This window comes from Electrona antarctica (genome assembly GCF_951216825.1).
Source record: "Electrona antarctica genome assembly, chromosome: 18".
NCBI classification, from domain to species: domain Eukaryota; kingdom Metazoa; phylum Chordata; class Actinopteri; order Myctophiformes; family Myctophidae; genus Electrona; species Electrona antarctica.
In genome coordinates this window covers 39,837,934-39,862,535 of record NC_136799.1, presented here as the reverse complement: position 1 = coordinate 39,862,535, position 24,602 = coordinate 39,837,934, and the positions used below count along the sequence as shown (strand labels likewise).

Genomic DNA, 24,602 nt, shown 5'->3' with positions numbered 1-24,602 from the left:
CAAAAATAGCAGACCTACAAGCTCGTAGCGCGCCACTCGGTGGCGCGCTATGAGCTTGTAGATCTGCTATTTTTCAATAGCTAAAGCATAACATAATGCTAACACCAAAAGGGGTTCCCGCCTAAAACGGGTTAAGCCATAATGTACTTATTTGTGTGACGAATAGAGAAAATAGCCTATTCATGTTCAGAACGTGCCTGCATTCTGCCGCATCACATGGCGTTGTGCGCTTGTAGATCGGTGATCTTTGCTGTTTCTGAACATCTTTGGACATTTTCTGAAAATGTCTTGGAAATGTATCTGGAATTTGTTATTATTTATTAGCCTATACAGACAAAAGCGACGGCAGGATGGGTGACAGTGGTTGATGTATAGCAACAAAGAATCCTCTCCGTGGGCTCCGTAGAGTGAATGTTGAGAGAGAGCGTGCGTGAGAGTTATTAAATGTAATCACGTGATGTCTGTCTCCTTAATTCATTGTTTGTTTGGGTGCGTTTTCCTCTTTCTGAAGATCAGACTAAGCTCCTCTGGCCATTATGACAGCCCCTCTGGCTGTTGGAGACTAAACATAGACTCTGGAACAACCCGCCTGAGGATATTAGGATGAACTTGTACAAACACTTGTACAGACTTGCTCTTCTCATCGTGATTTCGTGCTTTCACAGTTACAATAACGCTAAAAGGATAACACGAAAAGCCCTGAGGGCTTGTTTCCGTTGTGGTCCTACTGTATGTAATCAATTCATCAAGACATATAAAGACACAGAGTACTATACAAGAGATCAGAAAAACTGTGGGGGGTTATTTCTTTTGGCAAGCTAGACTAGAGGTAGAGCTGTAAATTGTACAGACAGGTGCTCTTTTATGGTGGTTTTGAAGGGGGTTAAGGCCTGTTCATACTCCCGTTTTAGGTGATAAGCCGGTGACCCCCGAAACGGTGCTTAGTAAAAACAGAGAGATGTGTTTGGGTGATAAGCGGTGACTCGGTGAGTCCCTTACCACCCTGGCATGACGGGACGTCATGTTGTAGTTTTCAATGGTCACCTTATCACCTAAAACTGGAGTATGAATAGACCTTAACCCATTCTGGGCGGGAATCCCTTTTGGTGTTTTAAACATTATGTTATACTTTAGCTATTGAAAAATAGCAGATCTACAAGCTAATAGCGCGCCACCGAGTGCCGCGCTACGAGCTTGTAGGTCTGCTATTTTTTAAAAATCGTGAAAATGTGGCGCAAATCTTTGAATATATATTCTTTCAGAGCGTACGATTTTAACTCAAATCTTTGCTTCTGGGGGGGTCCTGGAACAACATATTTTCAGATGGGGGTCGGCGGCCAATTACATATATTTTTGGGGGTCCTTGACATGAAAATGTTTGAGAACGACTGACATAGAAACATGTTTTTTGGTTTTTTTAACTGCAAAAACAAGGCATTTGTAGAATCTTTTCTCAGGTCTAAATGGGTTAAGGGAGTCACAAGGAATTTCTCCCAGTATTTGTGCCGAATCTGGGGGAATATATATTATTTTTAAACACTAGAAGTCCAATACAAGTCGAGGTCATTAATCGTCATGGTTACCGCGTGTCTTTTCAGAACTACGGCGTGGAGACGGACAACCTGAAGAACCTGGTGGTGAGGATGCGGGCGGCCACCAACAGCCTCCACATGTCCACGTCTGACCGCCGCAAGAGCCCAGCGTACGACGGCAGCACGTCGCACAAGCCCCCCAACGACTTCCTGACCTCGGTGGTGGAGCTCATCGGAGCCGCCAAAAGCCTCCTGGCGTGGCTGGACAGGTAAACACAGTCACCACTGCTACAAGTACTATACTGTATATCAGGGGTCCTCAACTAGAAATGCTGAAGGTCCACTAATCATTTTTGAAAAAGACTAAGGTCCGGTCCCATGAGCGTGGCGCGGGCCACGCAGCGGCCAGCGGAGAGCGGGGCTCTATATTTTTTAGTACAGTCACACCAAGGCAAGCTTATACAAATCGAATCCCCTTCCAACCAACCAATACTGGGGTGCAGAGTATGGAAATAGAATGTTTCACAAATATTCCCCTCCAAAAAATCACAGCAAATGAGAGGTACAAAGAACACTTTTATTTTTTTGTTTTTTTATTATTTGCCCAGGGTCCACAGAGAGGTGGTCCGCGGTCCGCCTATTGAGGACCCCTGCTGTATATCGTCTGCAGTGGCTCTATTGTCGGTTCCAAACATTTCTACAAAAGTCAACAAACCCCACCGATGCACCCAGACATAGCTGTACGCAGGCCAACGAAATCAATGTCCACAGGTTGAATGTCATTTTCAATATACAGATTCCTTTGAATTTCACTGGATTTGACATACTTGCAGATTTCTGCACTGGATTGAGCTTGACCACTTTACTCAGGCTTGTAGGTTTCCATGAATGTCAATGTCATGGTCTTCCATTAAAGTGCATGATACAGACATGTATCAGGTATTCTTCTCTGTTCTCTCTGTGCTGCTGGTCAAAAACGTCTGTCCACCCAGGTGCAGGTCTACTTATGCTCTCTCCATCAATCAACTAGGCCTGGGGAGACGTGCCCTTGGTTCCAATCAGATAATCTAATAACCTAAATATACTTCAGGATTACTGAAGTATTACTCGGCTACTCTTGATGCTTTTGTGAGACACTGGCGTTAATTATGAAAAAAGAAAAAAGAAAGTGAAAATATAATAATAATAATAATAAAACCTTATTTGTATAGCACCTTTCATGACTGCACTGGATATGGAGATCATAGGAGGTATACAGTGTACCGATACAGTATTTACTATTTTGTTTAGATGCTGTTTAGAGAGCCAGGAATCGGAGGACAGGGAGACATTCAACCCACATCTCTCCAGCTGGAGTGGAGGTTTACTGGGGATATTGCAATTCGGTTTTCGGTTATTGTTTTAATTCCCTTGGTATTTATAAGGATCTGTCTGTCTGTCGGTTCAGGGTTCAAAGCTAAAACAACATAACCACACTTGTCTCCATGCTGCAAGTGAAGCTTATGTGACATTCACCTGCTGCAGCGTGTGACGTACAGATATTAGCCTGCAGCGACGCACCGCCTCGTAAGCTGAGATCGTACTCCAGATAAGACTCTGGATTCTAGGGCTTTGCACTGCAGGCAAATCACCATTTATTTCTCAGATCTGATCTTTAGGCCTGACAGTCCCACAGTGTTATTTGCAAGCGATCCGATTGAATTTGTGTACTCGGGCCTCATTCACACGTACCAAACACCAATCAAGCAATGTTTGTCCGTTTTTTTGGGCCACCACAATGCTTTTCCAATGGGACTCACATGGTTTGATCAAACATTTGTGTTTGATTGCTGATTGCTCCCCCCTCGTCAAACAAAAATGTTTGGTCAAACCACGTGACTCCCATTGAAAATGAATTGGAGCAGCAATCAAACGGCAATCAGACATCGCACACGGACCGAACATTTGTTGTGTAGGTGTGTACGAAGCCTCAGACATCACACGAGCTTGCTATCTTGCATTGGTTGCTGTGTTAACGACAATTAGGCGTGAGAAATGCTTTTACCTATCGTATGTCCAACACTTTTCAGGATCCAAGTTCAGAAGCTCAATGCTCGAGCTTTGGGCTCGGGCTGGAGCCTGTTACTTTAGATACCTTTCTGTGACGCTGAAGTATGGGCATTCATTTTACAAAAAAAACCAAACCCTGACAGCGACGATATACACAAATACCTTGTTCACAGAGCGCTATTGTTGATCTGAAGATGTCAAAAATCGTCTGAATATACAGAAGACAGGCCCTAGATAGAACGACTCCCCTTTGCTCTCTAGTGACCTGCTCCACAGACACATTCCAGCAGCGAGTGTCTCGTGCAAGATTATAACTTTTGTACGCTAGATTTAATTCAGCTTTTAATTTTGTGGCCAGTTTTGTCTCGGAGAGGCACAGTGATGTCATGATAATGCAGAGTCGTTTTGAGTTTAAACTTTAAACTCCACTGCATTGTACGTATGTTACACAAACATGACTGACAACAAAAGTACAAGTTAGAGAGATTGTGGATTAGAGTGTTGAAACCTTAGTGTCTGGGTTTTGGAAAGATTTAGTGCAACACGATGAGTCCCTCACACATTTCCAACATATTTGGGGCTGCATGGTGGTTTAGGAGCTAATGCTTTTGTTTGTTTGTTTTTAAGCTCTATTTTGGGGGATTTTCGGCATTATTTATATAGGCCCGGGTAGGAGACAGGAAACTGAGGGCAGAGAGAGAGAGGGGGGGGGGGGGGGGGGGGTGTCTAGAGAGAGAGTAGGTAGGGTAGACAAGACAGATTCAAACTCGCAACTCACAAGGAGCATGTGGTCGATTCACTAGCTCGGTGCTTCCCAAACTTTTTAGACCCAAAAGATACATTTGATGTCTCGCCAGGACCCAAACTAGTGTCTCGCCAGGACCCAAACTAGTGTCGAGTGTCGACCCTTGTCGTAAAAGAAAATCGCAATAATATAGTGGGGTATTCTAGCACTCAAATTTGCTCAAAACATAAAAAATAAAATATAAAAACAAAACCAAAAACATACATACTTCGTCTGCAGAGAACTTCTTTGGTTTCAGAAAGCTGAAAAAATGCTGGTCCTAATGTGAAATTAATTGCTGCATTCCACGTTGGTAGCTACTAGCTATACTAGCTACTAGCTACTAGCTACTAGCTACTAGCTACTGCTTGACAGGTTTGGGGAAATATACCAAGTGGTTTTGTTGTTCTATATTTACGCCGGGGTTGTGTCGTTATGTGAGACCATATTAAATGCATGGAATTCTGTCTGGCCTAGTAGTGTCCACATGCTTTGTGGTTGTTGTCACTGACTCTTTCTCTCTCTCTGTGTGTGTGTGTGTGTGTGTGTGTGTGTGTGTGTGTGTGCGTGTGCGCGCGCAGGACTCCGCTGACAGGGATCAGTGACTTCACAGCCACCAAGAACAAGATCATTCAGCTGTGTTTGGATCTCACCACCACAGTTCAACAGGTCTGCTGCACGCTTGTTAGCTCACCATCACACGCACACACACACACACACACACACACACACACACACACACACACACGCTTTTTTCCACTTTTAAGGCCTGAGGTCATAGACACATGGGATTGTGGAAAAGTGAAGTCTGAAGCCAAGAACTCTAAAGTAAAGACATTACAGCCTGTTGATGTTTGTTTTGGGACTTATTTTTTTCTCTGCTTCTGGTAGTTAATTAATGAGGAGACCACCTCCCCTTCAGTGAGGAGGAGGACCCCCTCGGTGCCCGCCAGGGGGTGGGGGGGGGGAGCACGTTTAACCGTAATCAGCAGCTTTGTGTTTCATAAAAACCCTTGCTGGCGTTCTTTCAAGACGTCCCTTAGGCTCCTCCCCTTTGGGACCATGTGGTTCCCGTTTCGCTGCCCGCTGCAAGATCGCTCACGTTGGCGGGGGACCCACCGGGCCAGACCGGGCTGTCTGAAACACTGTTGCCACAGATTTTGGAAGAGAATTAAGCAACGAGGTCTCTCCATGAAAACAAGCGATTAGGCCACATGAGCACTTTAAACATAATACATTGATGCGACGCGTTATGAGCTTGCTGTTTTCAAAAGAAAATCTTGAAAAAAAGTGAAACATTATGCATATTTTTTTGGAAACATTTTTAACAACACGAATCTGGTACAGGGGTCCCAATCGGTGGAAAAATCATATTAATTTAGCGGTCCTTGCTTGAAAATGTTTGAGAACCACTTTATTTGAACAACATGCAGGAAATAAGCAAAAATCAGTCACCTGCAATTACCAATAATTTACAAGCGACTTTACAGAAAAGCTAGCCATGGTACTTGAATTGCTTTTATTTTCGTTCGCATTCGGCTCAAAAATGAAAGCCTGGGGAAACCCATTGGAAAATCTGGCATATTCGCTAACCAATAACAGTGCAGAGGCGCGTCGCTCCAAATTTGGTGACGTCAGTGTTCTCCGCTATTTTCTACCGGGGAGGGGAGGGGAGGGGAGGAGGGGGGCGGTTGCTCAGATCGGTGAACCAATAGGAAGTACCGCCTGGTTTCGAGCGGCACCCGCCCCTCTAGACAAGAAATCACCAGGCTTATAATATAAAGTTGCTTATAATAAGCAAACATGGCAACACTGGTCTGTGTGTGTGTGTGTGTGTGTGTGGGGGGGGGGGTAATTTGTCGTTGAGGAGGCGGGCCATCTGACTCTCAGAGCACCAGCACGTATCCTCCACATTCCAACGTCTTCTCCATCTGTTGCGTTTTGGCATTGTGTTGGGAGACAGCATGCAGTCTATTCTAGTCGGTTATAGAATTAGTTATGCGTGGTAATGTGTGTATTATATATAATCGTCGCTATCGGGGCTGAAAACCTTGTATGTACAAAACTTTTCAGGAAATGGTCAAAAAGAACCTGTGTTCCAATGGATGGGTCCAGTGTAGTTATTATTAGTATTAGTTATTATTAGTCAAGATCTTATTAATACTTTCCACTGGCTGAAGACAGACTTGTTTCACTTTCAAAATTGACATTATTGTACGACTAAGAAGGGCATTCGTTTATGAAAAAACAAACTTTAAACAAACCAAAAAAAAGTTGAAATATGGAGATAAATGATTTCCGCCAGACCGCCGGCGTCGCATGCTCGGCCTGAAGACAAATAAAGCAGAGTAGAGTCCTCGGCCTCCAGTAACAGAAACTCGAGTGGTGACCAGCATGCACCTGGGTTTAAGAGGTACTCTCGAGGTACGACGAGAGAGACTGACGGTGTCGGGGTTTTTTTCTTTTTTTTTTCTCTCTCTGTGAGGGTTATTGCATCAAAATGAATTCCTCTCCCATGCAGCGGAGCCTGTTGCTTCGCTGATGTCTGGGATTTCATCGACTCTGGTGATTTACTGCCAAGGTCTCAGCCCCATGCAGCAGTTCTCCTGGGGAAGTGGGGGGTATATATTTCCCACGCTCTGCGTTTGATGTTCGAGACGTTTTCCGTGTGCAGCGCCGAGCACAGTGAAGCTCCTGCACGAGGTGACCGTGCTGAAGGGGCTTTTTGCAGAAGTATAAGCGGTCACTTTTAGCCCAGCAGCTGTGAGTGAGTGAGTGAGTGAGTGAGTGGGGGGGGCCTCTCCGTCGGATTACCTTAACCTCTCATTGGAATTACCATAAAACTTTACAGCCTGATACACTCCGAACCTGAAAATATAACGGCGGAAATAGTGGTGACGTGTATCCACTCTTATCGGTCAAATCACTTCCAGATTTAACTTCCACGTCTTCCAGTAGGGATTTGTCTAGGCCGTAGAGTAGTTGCCTATAATAACCAGAAGGTTCCCATTTCGATCCTCCTGACTCCTCCACGTCGAAGTGTCCTTGAGCAAGGCACTGAACTCCCCCTACAGTTGGGTGCCACCGATATTGTCCCTTATCATTTGACCCATTTAGGCCTGACCTCAAAATTTAAAAAATCCTTCTAAATCCTCCAGTTTTCTGAAATAAATATTTTCACGATTTTTCAAAAATAGCAGACCTACAAGCTCGTAGCGCGCCACTCGGTGGCGCGCTATGAGCTTGTAGATCTGCTATTTTTCAATAGCTAAATTATAACATAATGTTTAAAACACCAAAAGGGGTTTTGCGCAGATCACGCAAACCTCAGCAAAAAGAAAAGGACAATATCGATGGCCTCCAACTGTAACTGCAGTCTGCTCCTGATTGTTGCCTCTGCTCACTAAATTGTGGATAAAAAGGCGCTATGGAAACGCGGACCCATTTCATAGCCTTTGTGCTATTCCACGGCGAAATCTAATCATGTATGAAAAATACATGCTAATTCACACGATAGTTTTTCAAGACTAGTCGTCACGCCTTCCTTAAGCCCGCCAGCAATCCTTCTTACCACACATTGATGAATGAGAGCGCAGGTCACTGGGGGTGGCGGGGGGGAGGGGGGTGGGGGGGGTGGGGGGGGGGTCGGGGGTGGGGGCGTGCCGAAGCCATTCGTTTTAACGACGGGGGAGGGCCGGCATCAGGTCAACAGTTCCTTCATGAACTTCAGCCAAGAATCAGCGCTTTAAGGACTCACTTCAGATTTATGTTTGCTGCCTGAATGCGGCTTGTGTTTGCGAGTGCACAATGACACGCAGCCATAAAGCTCCACATGGCGGCCATCGTAGCTGACGAGGTTAGGTGAGGGGGGGGGGGGGGGATTGGGGGTCATCATCCGTCCTCTGTGGCTTTTTTTTTCCGGATAGAGGGCGTTTCAAAGGGCGCCGTTTTCCCCTTGATCCCCTTGTGCTGTGCTCTTGTGCTGTGTCTTCACTTCCTCTTCATGGAACTTGTTTTTCTTTTCAACGGCACACCATCACTCTGATGGAATGAAGCGCTCGTATAATATCGTCTCCGTCGGGAGGAGAAACCTCGTATGTCCAAAAAAACCTTTTCGGGATTCCAATAGAGAGTATGCGCATGCTTAAAGTGAGTGGCACATCGAGTGGCAAATCGAGTGGCAAAGCAACAGGCAAAGTGAGTTTAACATTGTTTAATGTTGTTTAATGCAATCAGATAAGACTTTTCTCTGTGGATGTATGGGCTGTCAAGGCCAGAAAGTAGTTTTTTGCCACTCAGTAGGCGTTCCTGCATAACTTCCTGGTTTGATGATGATGTCACACACATACCCTCTATTAAAAAAACGGCAAAGGTAGCAGATCGATCATGAGGTCGACCTCGAAACGCATCGCTTCGCTACGCGTTTCGAGCTTGTAGGGGAAGTGAACGGCAGTGCACGAAACACAAGGAGTACGCTGAAGAAGGAAAGTTACAAAAATATATATATCAATAAAAAATACCTAAGGACGCCTATCCACGTCCAAGGGCACCCCGTGGTTTTGATTCTAAAGACGTGTTTACACGTCCACTCCTTAGCATATGGAGATAAGAGGTATTCTGCCTGTCAGCAGCAATGATATATGTCAGAAAGATGGGCCCTCTGTGTTGTGCTACTACTTCTGCTCTCATGTACTCCCTCCAGATGCAGTGGTGGAAGTAATAGTAGAGCAACAAATGGGGGAGTCCTGCACGCCGTCTCCGCTTACAGCAAAACTTTAAATTAATCCATTGAGACCTGGAACGCATCCATGTCATGTTAGCGTTTAACCACATTAACCATTAACCCATTTTGGGGCGGGAACCCCTTTTGGTGTTTTAAACATTGTTATAATTTAGCTATTGAAAAATAGCAGATCTACAAGCTCATAGCGCGCCACCGAGTGGCGCGCTATGAACTTGTAGGTCTGCTATTTTTGAAAAATCGTTAAAATGTGCCTCAAATCTTTCCGAAAATTGTCATGATTTAGAAAACTTTTTTTTTAAATTTCGACGTCAGGCCTGAATGGGTTAAGTATAGTACCTCGGTAAATCTACTTTCCAGCCACTGTCGAGATGTAGAAAAACGCGTTCAACGGTGTTGGCTGCTTCATGGCCAGTCCTCCTCTCTGGTGTGGAGGTCAAAGGCTGCGCGGGGTGCGCCGCACAGGGAGTCGCGTAACCTCGCCGCTGGCCGTGGGAGCCAGTCCGTGGTCTTTAAGGGGATCAGGACAGTTCAGTTTGGCAACTAGGTCCACAAAAACAAGCCCAAAAGAAGCGAATATGCCACATGAGCACATTTAACCTATATATTGTTGATGTTGGGAGGAAACCACCTAATTGTTTTTTTGCATAAATCAGTGCTATTGAACACCCTTTACGTCAAAAATATTGAACCAATGGAAAGTACTGAAAACCGCTTTGGACAAACAGTCTGCTACAGCAACTAACTCCACCACCTCTCCCCCTATCATGCAAGTAATTGTCAATTGACAATATATGTGAAGTCGCAACACCAACTTTGATGAGGCAGCATTGCTTTGTTTCCAAAACAAAGCAATAATGAACATTTTGGTGTTAGGTGGTTTCTTCCTGACAGCATGAGATATGCATCAGCTATTTGAAAATAGCCGATTTACAAGCTCTTCAAACGCGGAAAACCCTTGGTATAGAGAGCCAGGAATGTGAGGCCAGAGAGACACATTCAGCCCACATCTCTCCAGCTGGAGAGAGGAGCTGTACTGGGGGGATACTGAGATGACGTCTCTGGGGGGTTCCCTGGAGGTCAAATACTGTACAAGCACAGCAGCAGCAGCGGTTCTGGTCGGTTCTAGTTGTTGTTCTGAGCGGAGGGGAACAGCTAATGCTGGACCTGGCTGTCAGCTGGGAGGGCTCGGCCCCTAGCTTCCTGCAAGGGTCCCCGGCACAGCTGGTCCGTACACAGCTGAGGCAACAGCCTTCCCTTTGACAACTGTGTTGTTGGTGGTGGTGGTGAGAGGGTGGGGGGGGCTCTGGGGGTGGGTGGGGTACGCATGCACGAACGCTGCTGCTGCTGCTGCTGTAGTGGGGCCCCCCCTGTGCCTGGTTGGTTGTGGTATGGGCTGTAGGTATGTATGTACTGTATGTATGTATGTATGCTCTGCATGTATGCCCTGAAGGGCCACACCATCAATCAAAACACACACAGGTGATACAGATCTGCCAATAACAAAAGAGAGCCGCTTTAACCACTTGAACCCTATTTTAACCTCTTCACACGACTGTTTCACAGCTTGTGTAGATCGGCCAATATTCAGTATTTTTGAAAGATTTTGACAATATTAGACAATTTTCACTTATCAGATTTTTTTGAAAATGTGAAACTTTTTTCAAGTCCTCGCCTATAATTACACCCCCAGAATGGGGAGGGACTTAAAGTGATTAAACCAGTCTATTAACTCCCACAGGGTCCTAAAGAGTCACTAACCCACTGTCAGTAAGCGAAGGATCGGCACAAAGGAGCGTTGTGAGCTTGTAGATCGTCAATTTTCAAATAGCCGGTGTATACAACAGTAGATAGGTTTAAACTAAGTGCTTGTGTGGCCCAGTCGCTTCTTTTTGGGATTGCTTTCCTAGACCTGGTTGCTTTTATTTGTCTCACAAAACCTGGCAACAACGCTGGCTGTATAACCCCTCATCATAGTGGTGAGATGCCTGCGGAGACATGTGTCTGTTTATATGGACGAAGCCTGCTGTATGTGTTGTGTGCTCTTTTTTAAATCCATTGTGCAGACTCCGTGGTGGGGTCCGTGCCAGCGAAAACCAAATTCATATTTCCATGATATCATGATATCGTCTCGCACGCATTCCAACCCCGGGCTACCACCAGACACTCAGTGTGTGTGTGTGTGTGTGTGTGTGTGTGTGTGTGTGTGTGTGTGTGTGTTCACAACACACTTGGCCTCGCCGTCACGCCATCGATGTGTGTTTGTGAGGTCGAGAAAGATTTAGCTGCCGTGTCCACACACACAGCCGTGAGGAATGGCTCGACTTCAAAACAGAGTTCGTCCTCCTCCGGCTCTCTAAATAATATTTACGACAGCGTCGAGCACGCACGGTTGAAGAGATCTGTTTCGGTGTGTGTGTGTGTGTGTGTGTGTGTGTGTGTGTGTGTGTGTGTGTGTGTGTGTGTGTGTGTGTGTGTGTGCGTGTGCGTGCGCGCGCATGCGTGCGTGTGTGTCTTAAGCTGTTTTTGAGTAATAATAATAATATACACGTGACTTTCCCCACATTTCCTGTAGGCTACACTAAATGGGACGCCAATGTAAACATTGAGAGTGAACTAATGATGGAGGAAAAACTATTATAAGTCTTGGATGACTTAAAGTAAAAAGAAAATAAATTAAAAAAAGAAAACATAACGCGTTCCATTCGATACATTTCCAAAACGTCAGCCATATGGTGGTTTTGGAAAGAATTTTGGCACGGCTTTCATAAACACACACCACTGCATATTTCTGTAGAAATAGATCTCTGGTGTGTGGATGACTAACATCGTCGACTAAGCAAAACAAAACCCCCCAAAAAAGAGCTAAAAATATATTTTGTAGATGATGAGTAGAGGATGAGAAACAAAAAAACAATGTAACTTATTTTACAATAATACGCTACGTGTAAAATCACATCATGCGCTGCAAAAGCTTCAAATGATGTGAACATATTTCATATAATGGTTCATCTGGTACTCATTGATTCCATCTTTGTCACTCAGAGTCAGAGTGGATCTGGCTCTTGTTTGTGAGGAAGTAGAACCAGAGAGTTTCTCAAAGTGGGGTCTGGGGACCCCTAGGGGTCCTTGATTGGTGTGGTTCCTTCCAGGGGGTCCCCAGAAAAAGTAGATAACATAGCATCACGATCATCTCAACCACTTTATCCATTTTATATGTTGGCTATTCAAAAGTAGCAGATCTACAAGCTCACAGAGCTTGTACATGACTGGCTGTGTGTCGAAGTGTCCTTGAGCAAGTCACTAGTTACCAACTGCTCCCGATGAGCAGGTCGGTGCTCCACTGCTTTGCATTGTTTCCTCCGCCATTGGTTTGTGAATGTGAAATACATTGTAAAGGAGAAAGGTGCTGTATACAGTTGGAGGCCATCGATATTGTCCTTTTCCTTTTGCTGAGGTTTGCGTGATCTGCGCAAAAGGACAGTTAACCCATTTCTGGGCGGGAACCCCTTTTGGTGTTTTAAACATGATGTTATAATTTAGCTATTGAAAAATAGCAGATCTACAAGCTCATAGCGCGCCACCGAGTGGCGCGCTACGAGCTTTGTAGGTCTGCTATTTTTGAAAAATCGTGAAAATATTTATTTCAGAAAACTGGAGGATTTAGAAGGATTTTTTTAAATTTTGATGTCAGGCCTAAATGGGTCAAATGATAAGGGACAATATCGGTGGCACCCAACTGTATGAATGCAGTCCTTTCACCAAATCGTCTCCGTCGGGTGGAAACCTCATTGTGTTACTTTTCAGGATTCAAATTCAAAAACGGCAGAAGTAGCATATCCAGTTATCCACGAGCTGTCACATTCCGAGCTTGCACATCTGCTATACTTTTGGGCGACGCCGTGGTATGTTCAAGCAGGGCCTTAATTCACGGAAAAAACACAAAAAGTTAAACTATGGAGATTATAAGAGGTTTCTGCACCGACAGCAACGCTATACTGGCCCTATGAGCTCCGGACACGACTACTTGTCAAACAGTAGGTTGACTTACTGACAGTGTTGCTTTGACTGTGATGGCTTTCCATCGTGCTACAGTTGGGTGCCACCGATATTGTCCCTTATCATTTGACCCATTTAGGCCTGACCTAAATTTTTTAAAAAATCCTTCTAAATCCTCCAGTTTTCTGAAATAAATATTTTCACGATTTTTCAAAAATAGCAGACCTACAAGCTCATAGCGCGCCACTCAGTGGCGCGCTATGAGCTTGTAGATCTGCTATTTTTCAATAGCTAAATTATAACAATGTTTAAAACACCAAAAGGGGTTCCCGCCCAAAATGGATTAACTGTCCTTTTGCGCAGATCACGCAAACCTCAGCAAAAAGAAAAGGACAATATCGATGGCCTCCAACTGTATCTACAGTGCTGTTTTATTACAGGATCAATAAAGGTCTTATCTCAGGTTATCTTATCTTAACTTAGTAGGTGTCCTACCCGACAACCGGGTCTAAATGCTTCAATGAACGAGTAGGGAGACCACATCCGGCCACTAGCAGATGTGCTAGTGATATTGTATTAACATACCTTTACCATTACAGATGGGGTTTAAATTCATTAAAAATAAGGTCCCGGAATGCATCTTTATCACAATCCCTCCCCACATAACGCACCATGCACCACTCTGTTTACACACCCTTACAAGTTGACAGTAACTCCATGTTATTATAATTACCATCTGTCAGAATCCGAGAGGCAGAGTTGTAATTTCAATCTAGAAGCTGTTGGTTTGTGGCTAAAAAACTTCACCTCTCTCTGGAAAGATTCTATCTTTATTTACCCAGCCAGCACAGCCCCTGTATACTTCACTGTGTTGACAATTTATTCTAAGCGACTTTGGGATAGTTTTTCTGTAAAGTTGCTTGTAAGTATTCCTAGTTGCTTGTTTCTAAAGTGTAGTTGCTTATTTGGACTGGTTTCCTAATGTTGTTTAAACTAGTGGTTCTCAAACATGTTCATGTCAAGGACGCACAAATTAATATGTAACTGTCCGCGTATCCCCATCTGAAAACATTATGTGCCAGGGAACCCCGTACCAGATTTTTGTTCAAATATTCAAGAGCTATTCCTCACAACGAGCTTGTAGATCGTCTGTATTTTCAAATTGCTGATGCTTATAGCTTTAAAGTGCTCACGTGTTAGTCGCTTCTTTTGGACTCGTTTTCATAGACCCGGTTGCTTATTTCTCTCGTAAAATCTGGCACCACTGATACTTAACTTGTGTGTACTGTAAAGTTCTGTGTATATATACTGTACTTCCTGCTTGGTGCCGTTATCTGACCCGGGGCTTTCATTCATTATTGTGTCTCGACAGGACTGTACTGTTTATGAGATGGAGGAGAAGATTCTGGAGGTGGTGAGTACCGTAGATGTTCTGTTCACTCTCTCTGTGTAAACATCACATCTCATGAGGGCCTACACCAGGGGTTCTCAACCCGTGGGTCGCGACCCCTCGGGGGGTCGCCAAATTATTTTAGGGGGTCCCCAAATTATTTAAAAAAAAAAAAAAAAAAAGAAAATGATTTTTTATTTTCACGATTTAAAAAAAATAGCAGACCTACAAGCTCGTAGCGCGCCACTCGGTGGCGCGCTATGAGCTTGTAGATCTGCTATTTTTCAATAGCTAAATTATAACAATGCTTAAAACACCAAAAGGGGTTCCCGCCCAAAATGGTTTAAGGTTATTGTAGCAGTCAATTTATATTGGGGGTCGGGAGGGGGCGGGGCGGGGCGGGGGTCCCGAGACGTTGCCAAAGCATTTCCGGGGGTCCCCGGCCAAAAACGTTGAGAACCCCTGGCCTACAACACCACAGACATGGGGAGGGAGGGTCTTTTAGCCGCGTGAACCCTCAGCGTCCCTATTCTGGGGCGATACAAAAGCTCTGCTATTGAGCTCTTCTATTTTCGCCGAAGAGCATTCGGCGTAAAGCAGGGGTGGGCAACTTTGATGATGGATAGGGCCACTGTTATTTATTAGTTACACTATTATTATTTACACACTCACTCCAGAGGGCCATGTACTGTTCTCTGCATTTTAACCTTGTCATAATTAATGCCCTACTTCTACTTGTCTACTTTCTTGAACTTAAATACAAATACATTCGACATAATAAATACAATTGTAATACTATTCATTGTAATTAAAGCGGGGCATGTTTGCATGTTTGGAATTGTAACAGCTGAAGTCAATAATGAATCAGATATTAACCTGCCATAAACCTAATAGCAGACTGATCGGGGTATTTTCCTGCGAAAGCTTTCCCCCACAATGACGAAAAATACACTAGCATAGACTAACCATATGGGGTTTACAGTAACATGGACATTGTGTGTGACACGTGTGTGTGTTATGGAGTGCATGGAGTTCCCGCGTGCATGCACACGCACACACACGCAACCCTCATCAATCACTGCTTCCTGTTTCCTGTCTGACACTCTCCAGACTCGGGAGAGTCTGACACTGGATTTCCTCTTTTGTTTCTCCTTCTTCTAGTCTCTGTCTGTCTGTCTGTCTGTCTGTCTGTCTGTCTGTCTGTCTGTCTGTCTGTCTGTCTGTCTGTCTGTCTGTCTGTCTGTCTGTCTGTCTGTCTGTCTGTCTGTCTGTCTGTCTGTCTGTCTGTCTGTCTCAAACTCTTTGTCCAACATGTCCTGATTGAGCTCCACATACTTTGTCTCCTCTGTTGCTTTTCTCTTCTTATCACCATTCATCCCCCTCTTCTTTAATCTCTTCTTTACTTTCTTCACCGTCTTTTCATCACAATCTGTGCAACTATTTGTACAAAGTAGTATAAGTGAACTGCTTGTGCTTGTGTGTGCATGTGCAGAAACTGCGCAGTTAATGACACAGTAATGTGTTCCCTCGAACCCTTCCGCTAAGAAAATACACATTATATATACAAATGTGTGCATGTCTATACACACACACACACACACACACACACACACACACACACACACACACACACACACACACACACACACACACACACACACACACACACACACAGAGAGATATTAATATCATGATGTAGCAGAGACAAATGTTTCACAGGTGACAGGCAGCAGACTGTCTTACCACTTCAACACCAGCATCCGAATGCTGGGGAAAGCCTTTGCAGAAAATAGATCTACAAGCTCACAACAATACCACCACCTACATGTACTAGTTGTGTTGCGTTAGGAAACTTAGCAGCGTTCATGTTATTCGTTCAGATGATCCTGGATTGCCGTTCCTTAAACATGGAGGGGGTCGCATGGGGGTCAAGTTCACCAACAGCTTGTGTGTCTCATTTCAGTTCTTTTAACCCCCGCCTTCCCCCCCCGTGTTATGTGTTTCAGTCTAAGGTCTTAAACAGCATCTGCGACCAAACCGTGAGAACCACCTCGGACCCTCTGATGAGCCAATCGGCCTGCTTGGACGAAGTCCAGCTGAACAATATCAAGCCTGGGGAGGGCCTGGTGAGTGGTGCATATATTTATTTGTTCTGTTTTCATCCTTGAAACATTTAAAAAGAATACAAAAATCTGAATCAGGGGTCTTCAACAGGGGGTTACTACAGGGGAAAATAGCCGATCTACAAGCTCAAAACGCCTCGCGCTGCGAGGCGTTGTGAGCTTGTAGATCGGCTATTTTCGGCAAAGAAGTTGGGTGTAGAGGGTAAAAGTACAGAGACAAAGGTCAAGTTCACTAAGTTACGTTAACTAAGGTTAAATGTCTGAAATAAACAAAAACTAAAAACCATATATTTACACTGATAGTCAATGAAGCTACATGTACACATCATTTCATACAATGTAGTGGTGATCCCTGCTTCACCTTTCTCTTAGCTAAGGGGTCTTTGGCCTGAAAAACATTGAAGGCTCTGAACGTGGCCACAACGTGCGTTAGAATTGTGACCCAGATTCTACGCATGTTCGTCATTCTCCGCTGTGCATAGCTTTGAGAATATCGTGTTTCTTTTAGAGAGAGAGAGACGGGGTAACATATGTGTGTTTCTTCTCCGTCTGCAGGGCATGTACATTAAGTCCACCTACGACGGTCTACATGTCATCACAGGAACCACGGAACATGTAAGTATGCTGGTTAATTAGGACGCTATATATTCTAAAAACATCGTTCACTCCCTCTTTAACACATTTAGACCTGAGGACGATTCTACAAATGCCTTCTAAATCCGGACAGTTTTCTGAAAAACTCATGTTTCTATGTCAGTGGTTCTCAAACATTTTCATGACAGGGACCCCCAAACATATATGTTGTTCCAGGGACCTTCCAGAAGCAAAGATTTTTTTTTTATCAAAGTTTCTTTATACATTTTTCAAGTCACATGAGTCAAAAATAGCATACAATTTTTTCTTGAACTTTTTTACCCCTCCCTCCCCCCCAGAGTATCTTGTACCATTAACAATGAAATAAAAGGCACATACAAATATACATATATAGAAGCAAAGATTTGAGTTAAAAATGTTCGCTCTGAAAGAATATATATTCAAAGGTTTGCGCCACATTTTCACGATTTTTCAAAAATAGAAGCTTGTAGATCTATCTGCTATTTTTCAACAGCTAAAGTATAACATAATGCTTAAAACACCAAATGGGGTTCCCGCCCAAAATAGGTTAAATTCCAGGGAAACTGGATTGATAAAGATCTCAGCTCGGCCGCTTGACAAGTGCAATTACAATTCGTCATTTTTACAATTTAGACGTTTTAGCAGATGCTCTTCCATCATCCAGGGCGACTTAACAAAGTGCTCAAGGTTCGAGTAAATGTCATGAACTCTATTCGACACACGACAGGGTAAGTGGTCACGTACCGTAAATACAGTATAGTGCAAAAAAACCAAGAAGAGATACAAGGAATGAGGGGTGGTAGGAGGGTGATGTGAGTATTGAGATTTTAGCAGATTTTCTTTTCCCTTCTTTTTTTTCTAGTCTGTTAATAATTCATAGTGTCATCTGCCTTAAATGTAGGCTACATAATTTTTCATCTCTTCATAATAAACACACTCTTATCTCAGCTTCGTTATGGCAAGCAGAGAGAGAGAGAGAGAGAGAGAGAGAAAGTGAGATGGCAGTGGCTCAGTCAGGGCTATAGTGGCCAGTAGAACAGCTGGATTTGGAACCGCAACCGCAAAGGTTCCCAGTTCGATCCCGGGTTCCCTCAGGGTTAGTGTCGGAGTGTCCTTGAGCAAGACTCTGAACCCCTAATTGCTCCCGATGTGCAGGTCGGTGCCTTGCATTCCTCCGCCATCGGTGTGTGAATGGGTGAATGGAATGAACATTCTATGTAAAGCGACTTGGATAAAAAGCGAGAAAGAAGAGAAAAAGAAGAGAGGAAGAAAGAGAGAGAGACGGACAGACACAGAGAGAGACTTTCAATTCCAACCCCCACTCCATTCCTTCTGTTCTACGAGTGGTCACATGGTCACGTTACATGTACTTGTCACGTGACACAGCTCAATCAGTTCTGTTGTGGCCTCTGTGTGTGTGCGTGTGCGTGTGCGTGTGTGTGTGTGTGTGTGTGTGTGTGTGTGTGCGCGAGCGCGTGCGTGACAGTTTGTGTGTGAGAGTGTGAGTGAGAGAGAGGGATTTGAGGACATGCACCACTGTAATAAAAGGAAACTGTTTCTATTAACCGTTGATAATCACAGCATATAAAAGCTCCAACAACCGGCTTCACCCTTCCCTCCCCCGCCCCGCCTCCCCCCCCCCCCCCCCCCCCCCGGCCCGGGGAGGACAGAGACAGACTGGCGGTGATTAACAGCCGCGGTCTGATTCTCAATCCTCGGGGCATCGCTGTGCGTATGAATCACGACCTGATTCATCATCGGTGACTACTGGTGGTTAATCCCGTTTGACATCTGCACTCAGACATTTTAGTGCCACTCGTGTTCACGTTTGTGTCTTTATGATTTATGATTTTAGTCACACCTCTGAGAAAACAAGTGTTTGCCGTCGGTAATAAGTAGTCCCGTTACTGTATTGGTATCGGAAAAGTATCGGATCGGCCCTTATTTGGTCATATCGGTGTCGGCAAATATGCCAGTCTAACCACAGATCCGACACAGGGGTAAGGGGTTGACACTATGGCAGGTAAATAAAATGTTGGGGCATGTGGAGTTTGCTTTTGAGTTGCCCAAACTGCAAGTGCACATTTGAATTAGGAGTCTGCTATAAACACAAGACGAGATATATAGCTAGATTGCTATAGACACTATTCCCAGTCGGTGGACTTCAAACACTTTTTTATTATTATATATTTATATATTATTATTCTTTGGTATCGGTATTCGGTGTCGGCTAACACAGAAATTGTGGTATCGGAACGGAAAGGAAAAAAGTGTATCGGGACATCCCTAGTAATAGGCCTATCTCACAGCCCCCTTTCCACGCCCCCTTCCGGTAGCTAGTGGTGTCATTTAGCATTTACACGTTTTTTTCTCTGGAGAATCTAAGTACATTTCCTAATGTAAAAATGTGACAGACCAATATTATTATGAAGCAAACAAGATGGTAAATTAGCTCGAACAGATAGAACAAACCTTACCTTGAGAAAACAAAAGTTGTAGACTTCTTAAATGACCTCTGTTAACATGTAGTGTCTATGGAGTGACGTCACGCTATCACCACAAGCTCCGAAAGGGGGCGTGGAAAGGGGGCGGGGAAAGTCTGTGAGATAGGCCTATAAGGAGAGGGCGATCTCTGATCTGGTCGCTCTAAGCAGTGAATCCTACAGGTTGGTTGGTTGGCTGGTCAGGGCAGTTCAGCAGGGAGTGGAACTGAAGAGAGGGATATAGCGTGCCTCCTTCGCGCGCGTTATGTGTGTCCTCCCGATGAAACCCTTGGCTGTCCGGTGACAAAGAGGTGGCTGGTGGTGACAGGTTGTCTACACCCGCCACAGACCAGCAAGTATAGGGGTTGACGGAGGCAGTACAGTTGGGTGCCACCGATATTGTCCCTTATCATTTGACCCATTTAGGCCTGACCTCAACATTTTTAAAAATCCTTCTAAATCCTCCAGTTTTCTGAAATAAATATTTTCACGATTTTTCAAAAATAGCAGACCTACAAGCTCGTAGCGCGCCACTCGGTGGCGCGCTATGAGCTTGTAGATCGCCCAAAATGGGTTAACTGTCCTTTTGCACAGATCACGCAAACCTCAGCAAAAAGAAAAGGACAATATCGATGGCCTCCAACTGTACATACAGTATGAGGGGAATGGGCTCTGTGCATAAATGTAACCCCGGGTATTGCAGACAGTGGCATACCCGTTCCCTGTTCCTCTTCACGTTCCCATAGCTTCGTTTGTTTGATTGGCAGCAGCCGATTTGAAACAACTTGTGTAAAAACTCATGTTAACTTGACAGACAACCTGGGTTGGATCCCGGTTCGGAGACCTGTGTATCGTGTCTCTCACGCGTCTCATCTGAAGCTCGTACGGGTTTGTCTCGTACTGACCTCTCGGACTGTGTTGCTTCTGTCGTTCCTCAGTCCCCGGCCGACATGACCAGGAAGATCCACGCTGGTGACGAGGTGATCCAGGTCAACCAACAGACTGTGGTGAGCAAATTGGCATGCCCGAAAAGGCTGGCAAAGTTGTGTGTGTGTGTGTGTGTGTGTGTGTGTGTGTGTGTGTGTGTGTGTGTGTGTGTGTGTGTGTGTGTGTGTGTGTGTGTGTGTGTGTGTGTGTGTGTGTGTGTGTGTGTGTGTGTGTGTGTGTGTGTGTGTGTGTGTGTGTGTGTGTGTGTGTGTGTGTGTGTGTGTGTGTGTGTGTGTGTGTGTGTGCGAGAGAGACAAAGAAAGAGACTGGTTGTTACAGGGTTTCAACAAATTGGCATGCCTGAAAAGGCTGGCAAAGTATCGTACTGTCGCTGCTACTTATAAGTGCTGAGTCTGAGTGGTGTGTGTGTGTGTGTGTGTTCGTTCAGGTGGGCTGGCAGTTGAAGTACCTGGTAGGCAAACTGAGGGAGGACCCCAAAGGTGTGGTTCTGCTCCTTAAGAAGAGACCCACGGGCACGACGGGGTTCACTCCTGCCCCTCTGAAGAACATGCGCTGGAAGCCCCCAGCACAACAGGTAAGCACAATTGCAATTGCACACGTGCGTGCACCGTGCGCACAACAGGCGCTATGTTGTTTGTTGAGGGGTCCGTACGCTTTTCCGAACAGTCATTGGTCCGACATGCGGAAAACGACCGGTTATGGTTGGCGAACATGCGTTAAGGTTGACGAACATGTGCTCTGTGCTTACGGTTATGGTTAGGTTAGGGTTTGAGGTAGGTTGCCATTGTCGGACCAATGACTGCACTTAGTACTGTGCCCGTTTGTTGAAGTTCAACTATAAAGGCTGTGTGTCTGTCTGTATTATGCAACAATTATCAGCCTTTTTGAGGGAGTTGGGTCCAAGACAAGTTGGGACAAGCATGAGACAAACACCCTGCCAGAGACTGCTCCCAACATGGGAGTTGTTTGTCATGTGGAGAAAATAAACAAACAGTGCCCAGTGATGTCGTTGTCAGTGTGTGAGGTCTGATAGACCACACACTCTGTTGACAGGTGACAGTAAAGTGACAATTACTGCTTATTATTATCAAAAGTAATCAACAAACTATGCTATAAAAACTGGTCAAACATTGGCCAAATTGTCAAATAATATATGAAAGAGGCAAAGATTGTGAAAATATATTTATATTTATTTATGGAGCCGAGTCAAACTAAATGTGATGCCTCAACTCCTACGATTCGAAGTGCTTGTCAGGATGTGGGCTCCCCAGCTCAAACATGATTATTTTGGGGGGATCGGGTCGCGGCCTGAAAAGGTTGAGAGAACCACAGTGAGACAGAGATTGCCGTGTTGTGGGAGAGTAATAGTCAGGGACACCACAGACCACATGGTAGTATCTCTGGGAGGGAATTACCCCCGTGGTCGAGATAGATTAGGAACAATTGCTTTGCGTTTTCGATCATGTAAACTCCATTCCAGACAAAGATAATGTAGAATAATTCACGGGGTCTAAGTTGACCTTCTTTGAAAGGTTCAACCCCCCCCCCACGACCTTTATTCAAAGAGAAATAAAGTCTTGGAAAAGTGGCACCGCCGGAAAATAAATTGTGCGTTAATAAAGTTATGCAACTGTAATCCAATTTGGCACTCTCCCTCGTGTGAACAAATTACACTGGGGCTCAGCTTTTAGCCGCTTTCTCCTGGCACCACCTGAGTCCCGTTAACACTGGGCGCTGCTCCGCGGGGAGACAATAGCAAACCGTAACCCGAGACAGGCTCTGACACGGCCCCGTCATGCCTAGAGAGACCTGCTCTAAGCGTCTGAGAAGCAGCGAGATCAGGCGATATCGGATCAGGAGTGGAATGGGGGTTTTCTCGAGATAAACAAAGAGCGCTCTCTTAACCCATTCTGGGCGGGAACCCCTTTTGGTGTCTTAAGCATTACGTTACACTTTAGCTATTGGAAAATAGCAGATCTACAAGCTCGTAGCGCGGCACCGAGTGCCGCGCTACGAGCTTGCAGGTCTGCTATTTTTGAAAAATCGTGAAAATGTGGCGCAAATCTTTGAATATATATTCTTTCAGAGCGTTTTTAACTCAAATCTTTGCTTCTGGGAGGTCCCTGGAACAACATATTTTCAGATGGGGGGTCCGCAGCCTAATACATATAATTCTGGGGGTCCTTGACATGGAAATGAAATGAAATGAAATGAGATCTATATTTACCCAGGGTATCTGGGCTAAGCTCAAGAACTTGTTTCCAGCCAGGCCCTGCTCATAGAACACATTTCATCGTAGTGGTTGATGCCTTGTTCAAGGGCATTTCAGCGGTGGTAATTTTAACGTGTCGGACGGCTGATTCGAACTGGGAACCTTCCGGTATCTAGACCGCGCCGCTATCCTTTCGGCCACCGCTGCCACAAAGGTTGAGCACCACTGACAGAAACATATGGTTTTTCAGAAAACTGTTTTTTTAAATCGGCCTAAGGTCAAAATGGGTTAACAAAGGTGGCCAATGTCAACCTGCTACTCGAGCCTTGTTTGGAACAAGGGGCGTCAAGGATATCGGAGCTCTCCATCTTAGTTTGGGTGCGATAAGACGCTACCGGGAAGCTAAACACAGACAGATCGCACACCGCGATTGAGGATCCGTGTGACATATAGAATAGTCCTGTTACTCCTGTAGTATGTTAGTCATGGCAGGAAACAGGAAAGGTTATGTATATCGTCGAGCCCTCAGCATGTCTGAATGAATGGGATTTGTCATCAATATCATGTCGGCATTCAGTGTCGTATAAAAAGTAAAAACACATATAACCCCATCGGCATAGGGTAGTAGTTTAGCACTTATCTTGAGGTCTGAACAGAATGGCAGTGGATTTAGACCGTCACACAATGTGCACCCCGTGTTGGAGAAGCACAACCTTGGTAAAGCAGTGTGGTTTTAGATATATGGTTAGGGGGTTATTTCGGATGTATTCTTAGAATATTTCCATACCCCAAAAAGGGGGGGGATGGGGGGGGATGTTATACTCAAGGAGACACGCATGCACTTTTAGGACCTGCCACATGTGGAGGGACATATTATTTAGTCCCATTTTGGAAACTTTGGAAGCCAAACTGTGGGTAGAATATCTTGCACTCGTTTTTAATACTGCCTGATATATATTATGTATTATGTTCACGCGCCAAGACTATTTTTTTTGGGGGAAGGGGGGGGGGGGGGGGGGGGGGGGGGCAGAATAAGGAACAACTTTAATCTCTTGGCATCCCTATTTTGGGCATCTCATCATAGGCGATAACAATAGTCGAAAATAGCCGATGTTTTTAAATCTTTTAAATCTATGAAAATGTGATTTAAGCTGCAACTTTCGTGTCCCACCCGGGGGTTTCGGACCAATAGAAGCGTCCAGGGACGACTATAGGGAGACCAACTCCAACCACCGCAGCTGTGTGTATATTATATTGTACTAACATACTTTACCATACAGATTGGTTAAAGTCATGGTTTATTCATTCAAACAAAGTGATGGATTGCCGCTTTTACTGTCAATGATCACAAGGCATGAAAGGCAGATGTCATGGAGCGACTGACTATAACTCCGTCTCTCTGTGCTGTGCAGAACAACAACAGCTCTCTGATCAAAACCCAGTCACCCTGCGGCTCCGCCAACGGATCCACCAAGAGAGAGAAGCCGGCCATCTTGGACCTCTACATCCCCCCGCCTCCCTCCATCCCCTACACCCCACGGTGAGTGTTTATTTAAACGTTTTATTTTTTCCTTAAAAGTTCCAGACAAAAGTGCTGCCTCGACAAAACATCTTTATTGGCTCACTTGGGTCCATTAAAACCACCTTTTAAAAATCCTACCATAAACCAGAGAGCAACTCGAGCAACAAATGAGCTCGAGGCCAACTGCTACCCTCCATCTATAAT

At 44.9% G+C, this 24,602-nt stretch overlaps 1 protein-coding gene across 1 annotated transcript in view; it reads left to right on the top strand.

Annotated features, from left to right (window-relative positions):
• Positions 1 to 24,602, top strand: part of LOC306942415 (connector enhancer of kinase suppressor of ras 3-like) — a 99,881-nt gene that overhangs the window by 43,891 nt on the left and 31,388 nt on the right. The window contains exons 3-10 of the mRNA XM_079528274.1: positions 1,599 to 1,801; positions 4,947 to 5,034; positions 14,478 to 14,519; positions 16,502 to 16,621; positions 17,174 to 17,233; positions 20,655 to 20,723; positions 21,092 to 21,238; positions 24,289 to 24,416. Coding sequence (XP_079384400.1) covers positions 1,599 to 1,801; positions 4,947 to 5,034; positions 14,478 to 14,519; positions 16,502 to 16,621; positions 17,174 to 17,233; positions 20,655 to 20,723; positions 21,092 to 21,238; positions 24,289 to 24,416 — 857 coding nt within the window. The remainder of the gene's footprint in view (positions 1 to 1,598; positions 1,802 to 4,946; positions 5,035 to 14,477; positions 14,520 to 16,501; positions 16,622 to 17,173; positions 17,234 to 20,654; positions 20,724 to 21,091; positions 21,239 to 24,288; positions 24,417 to 24,602) is intronic.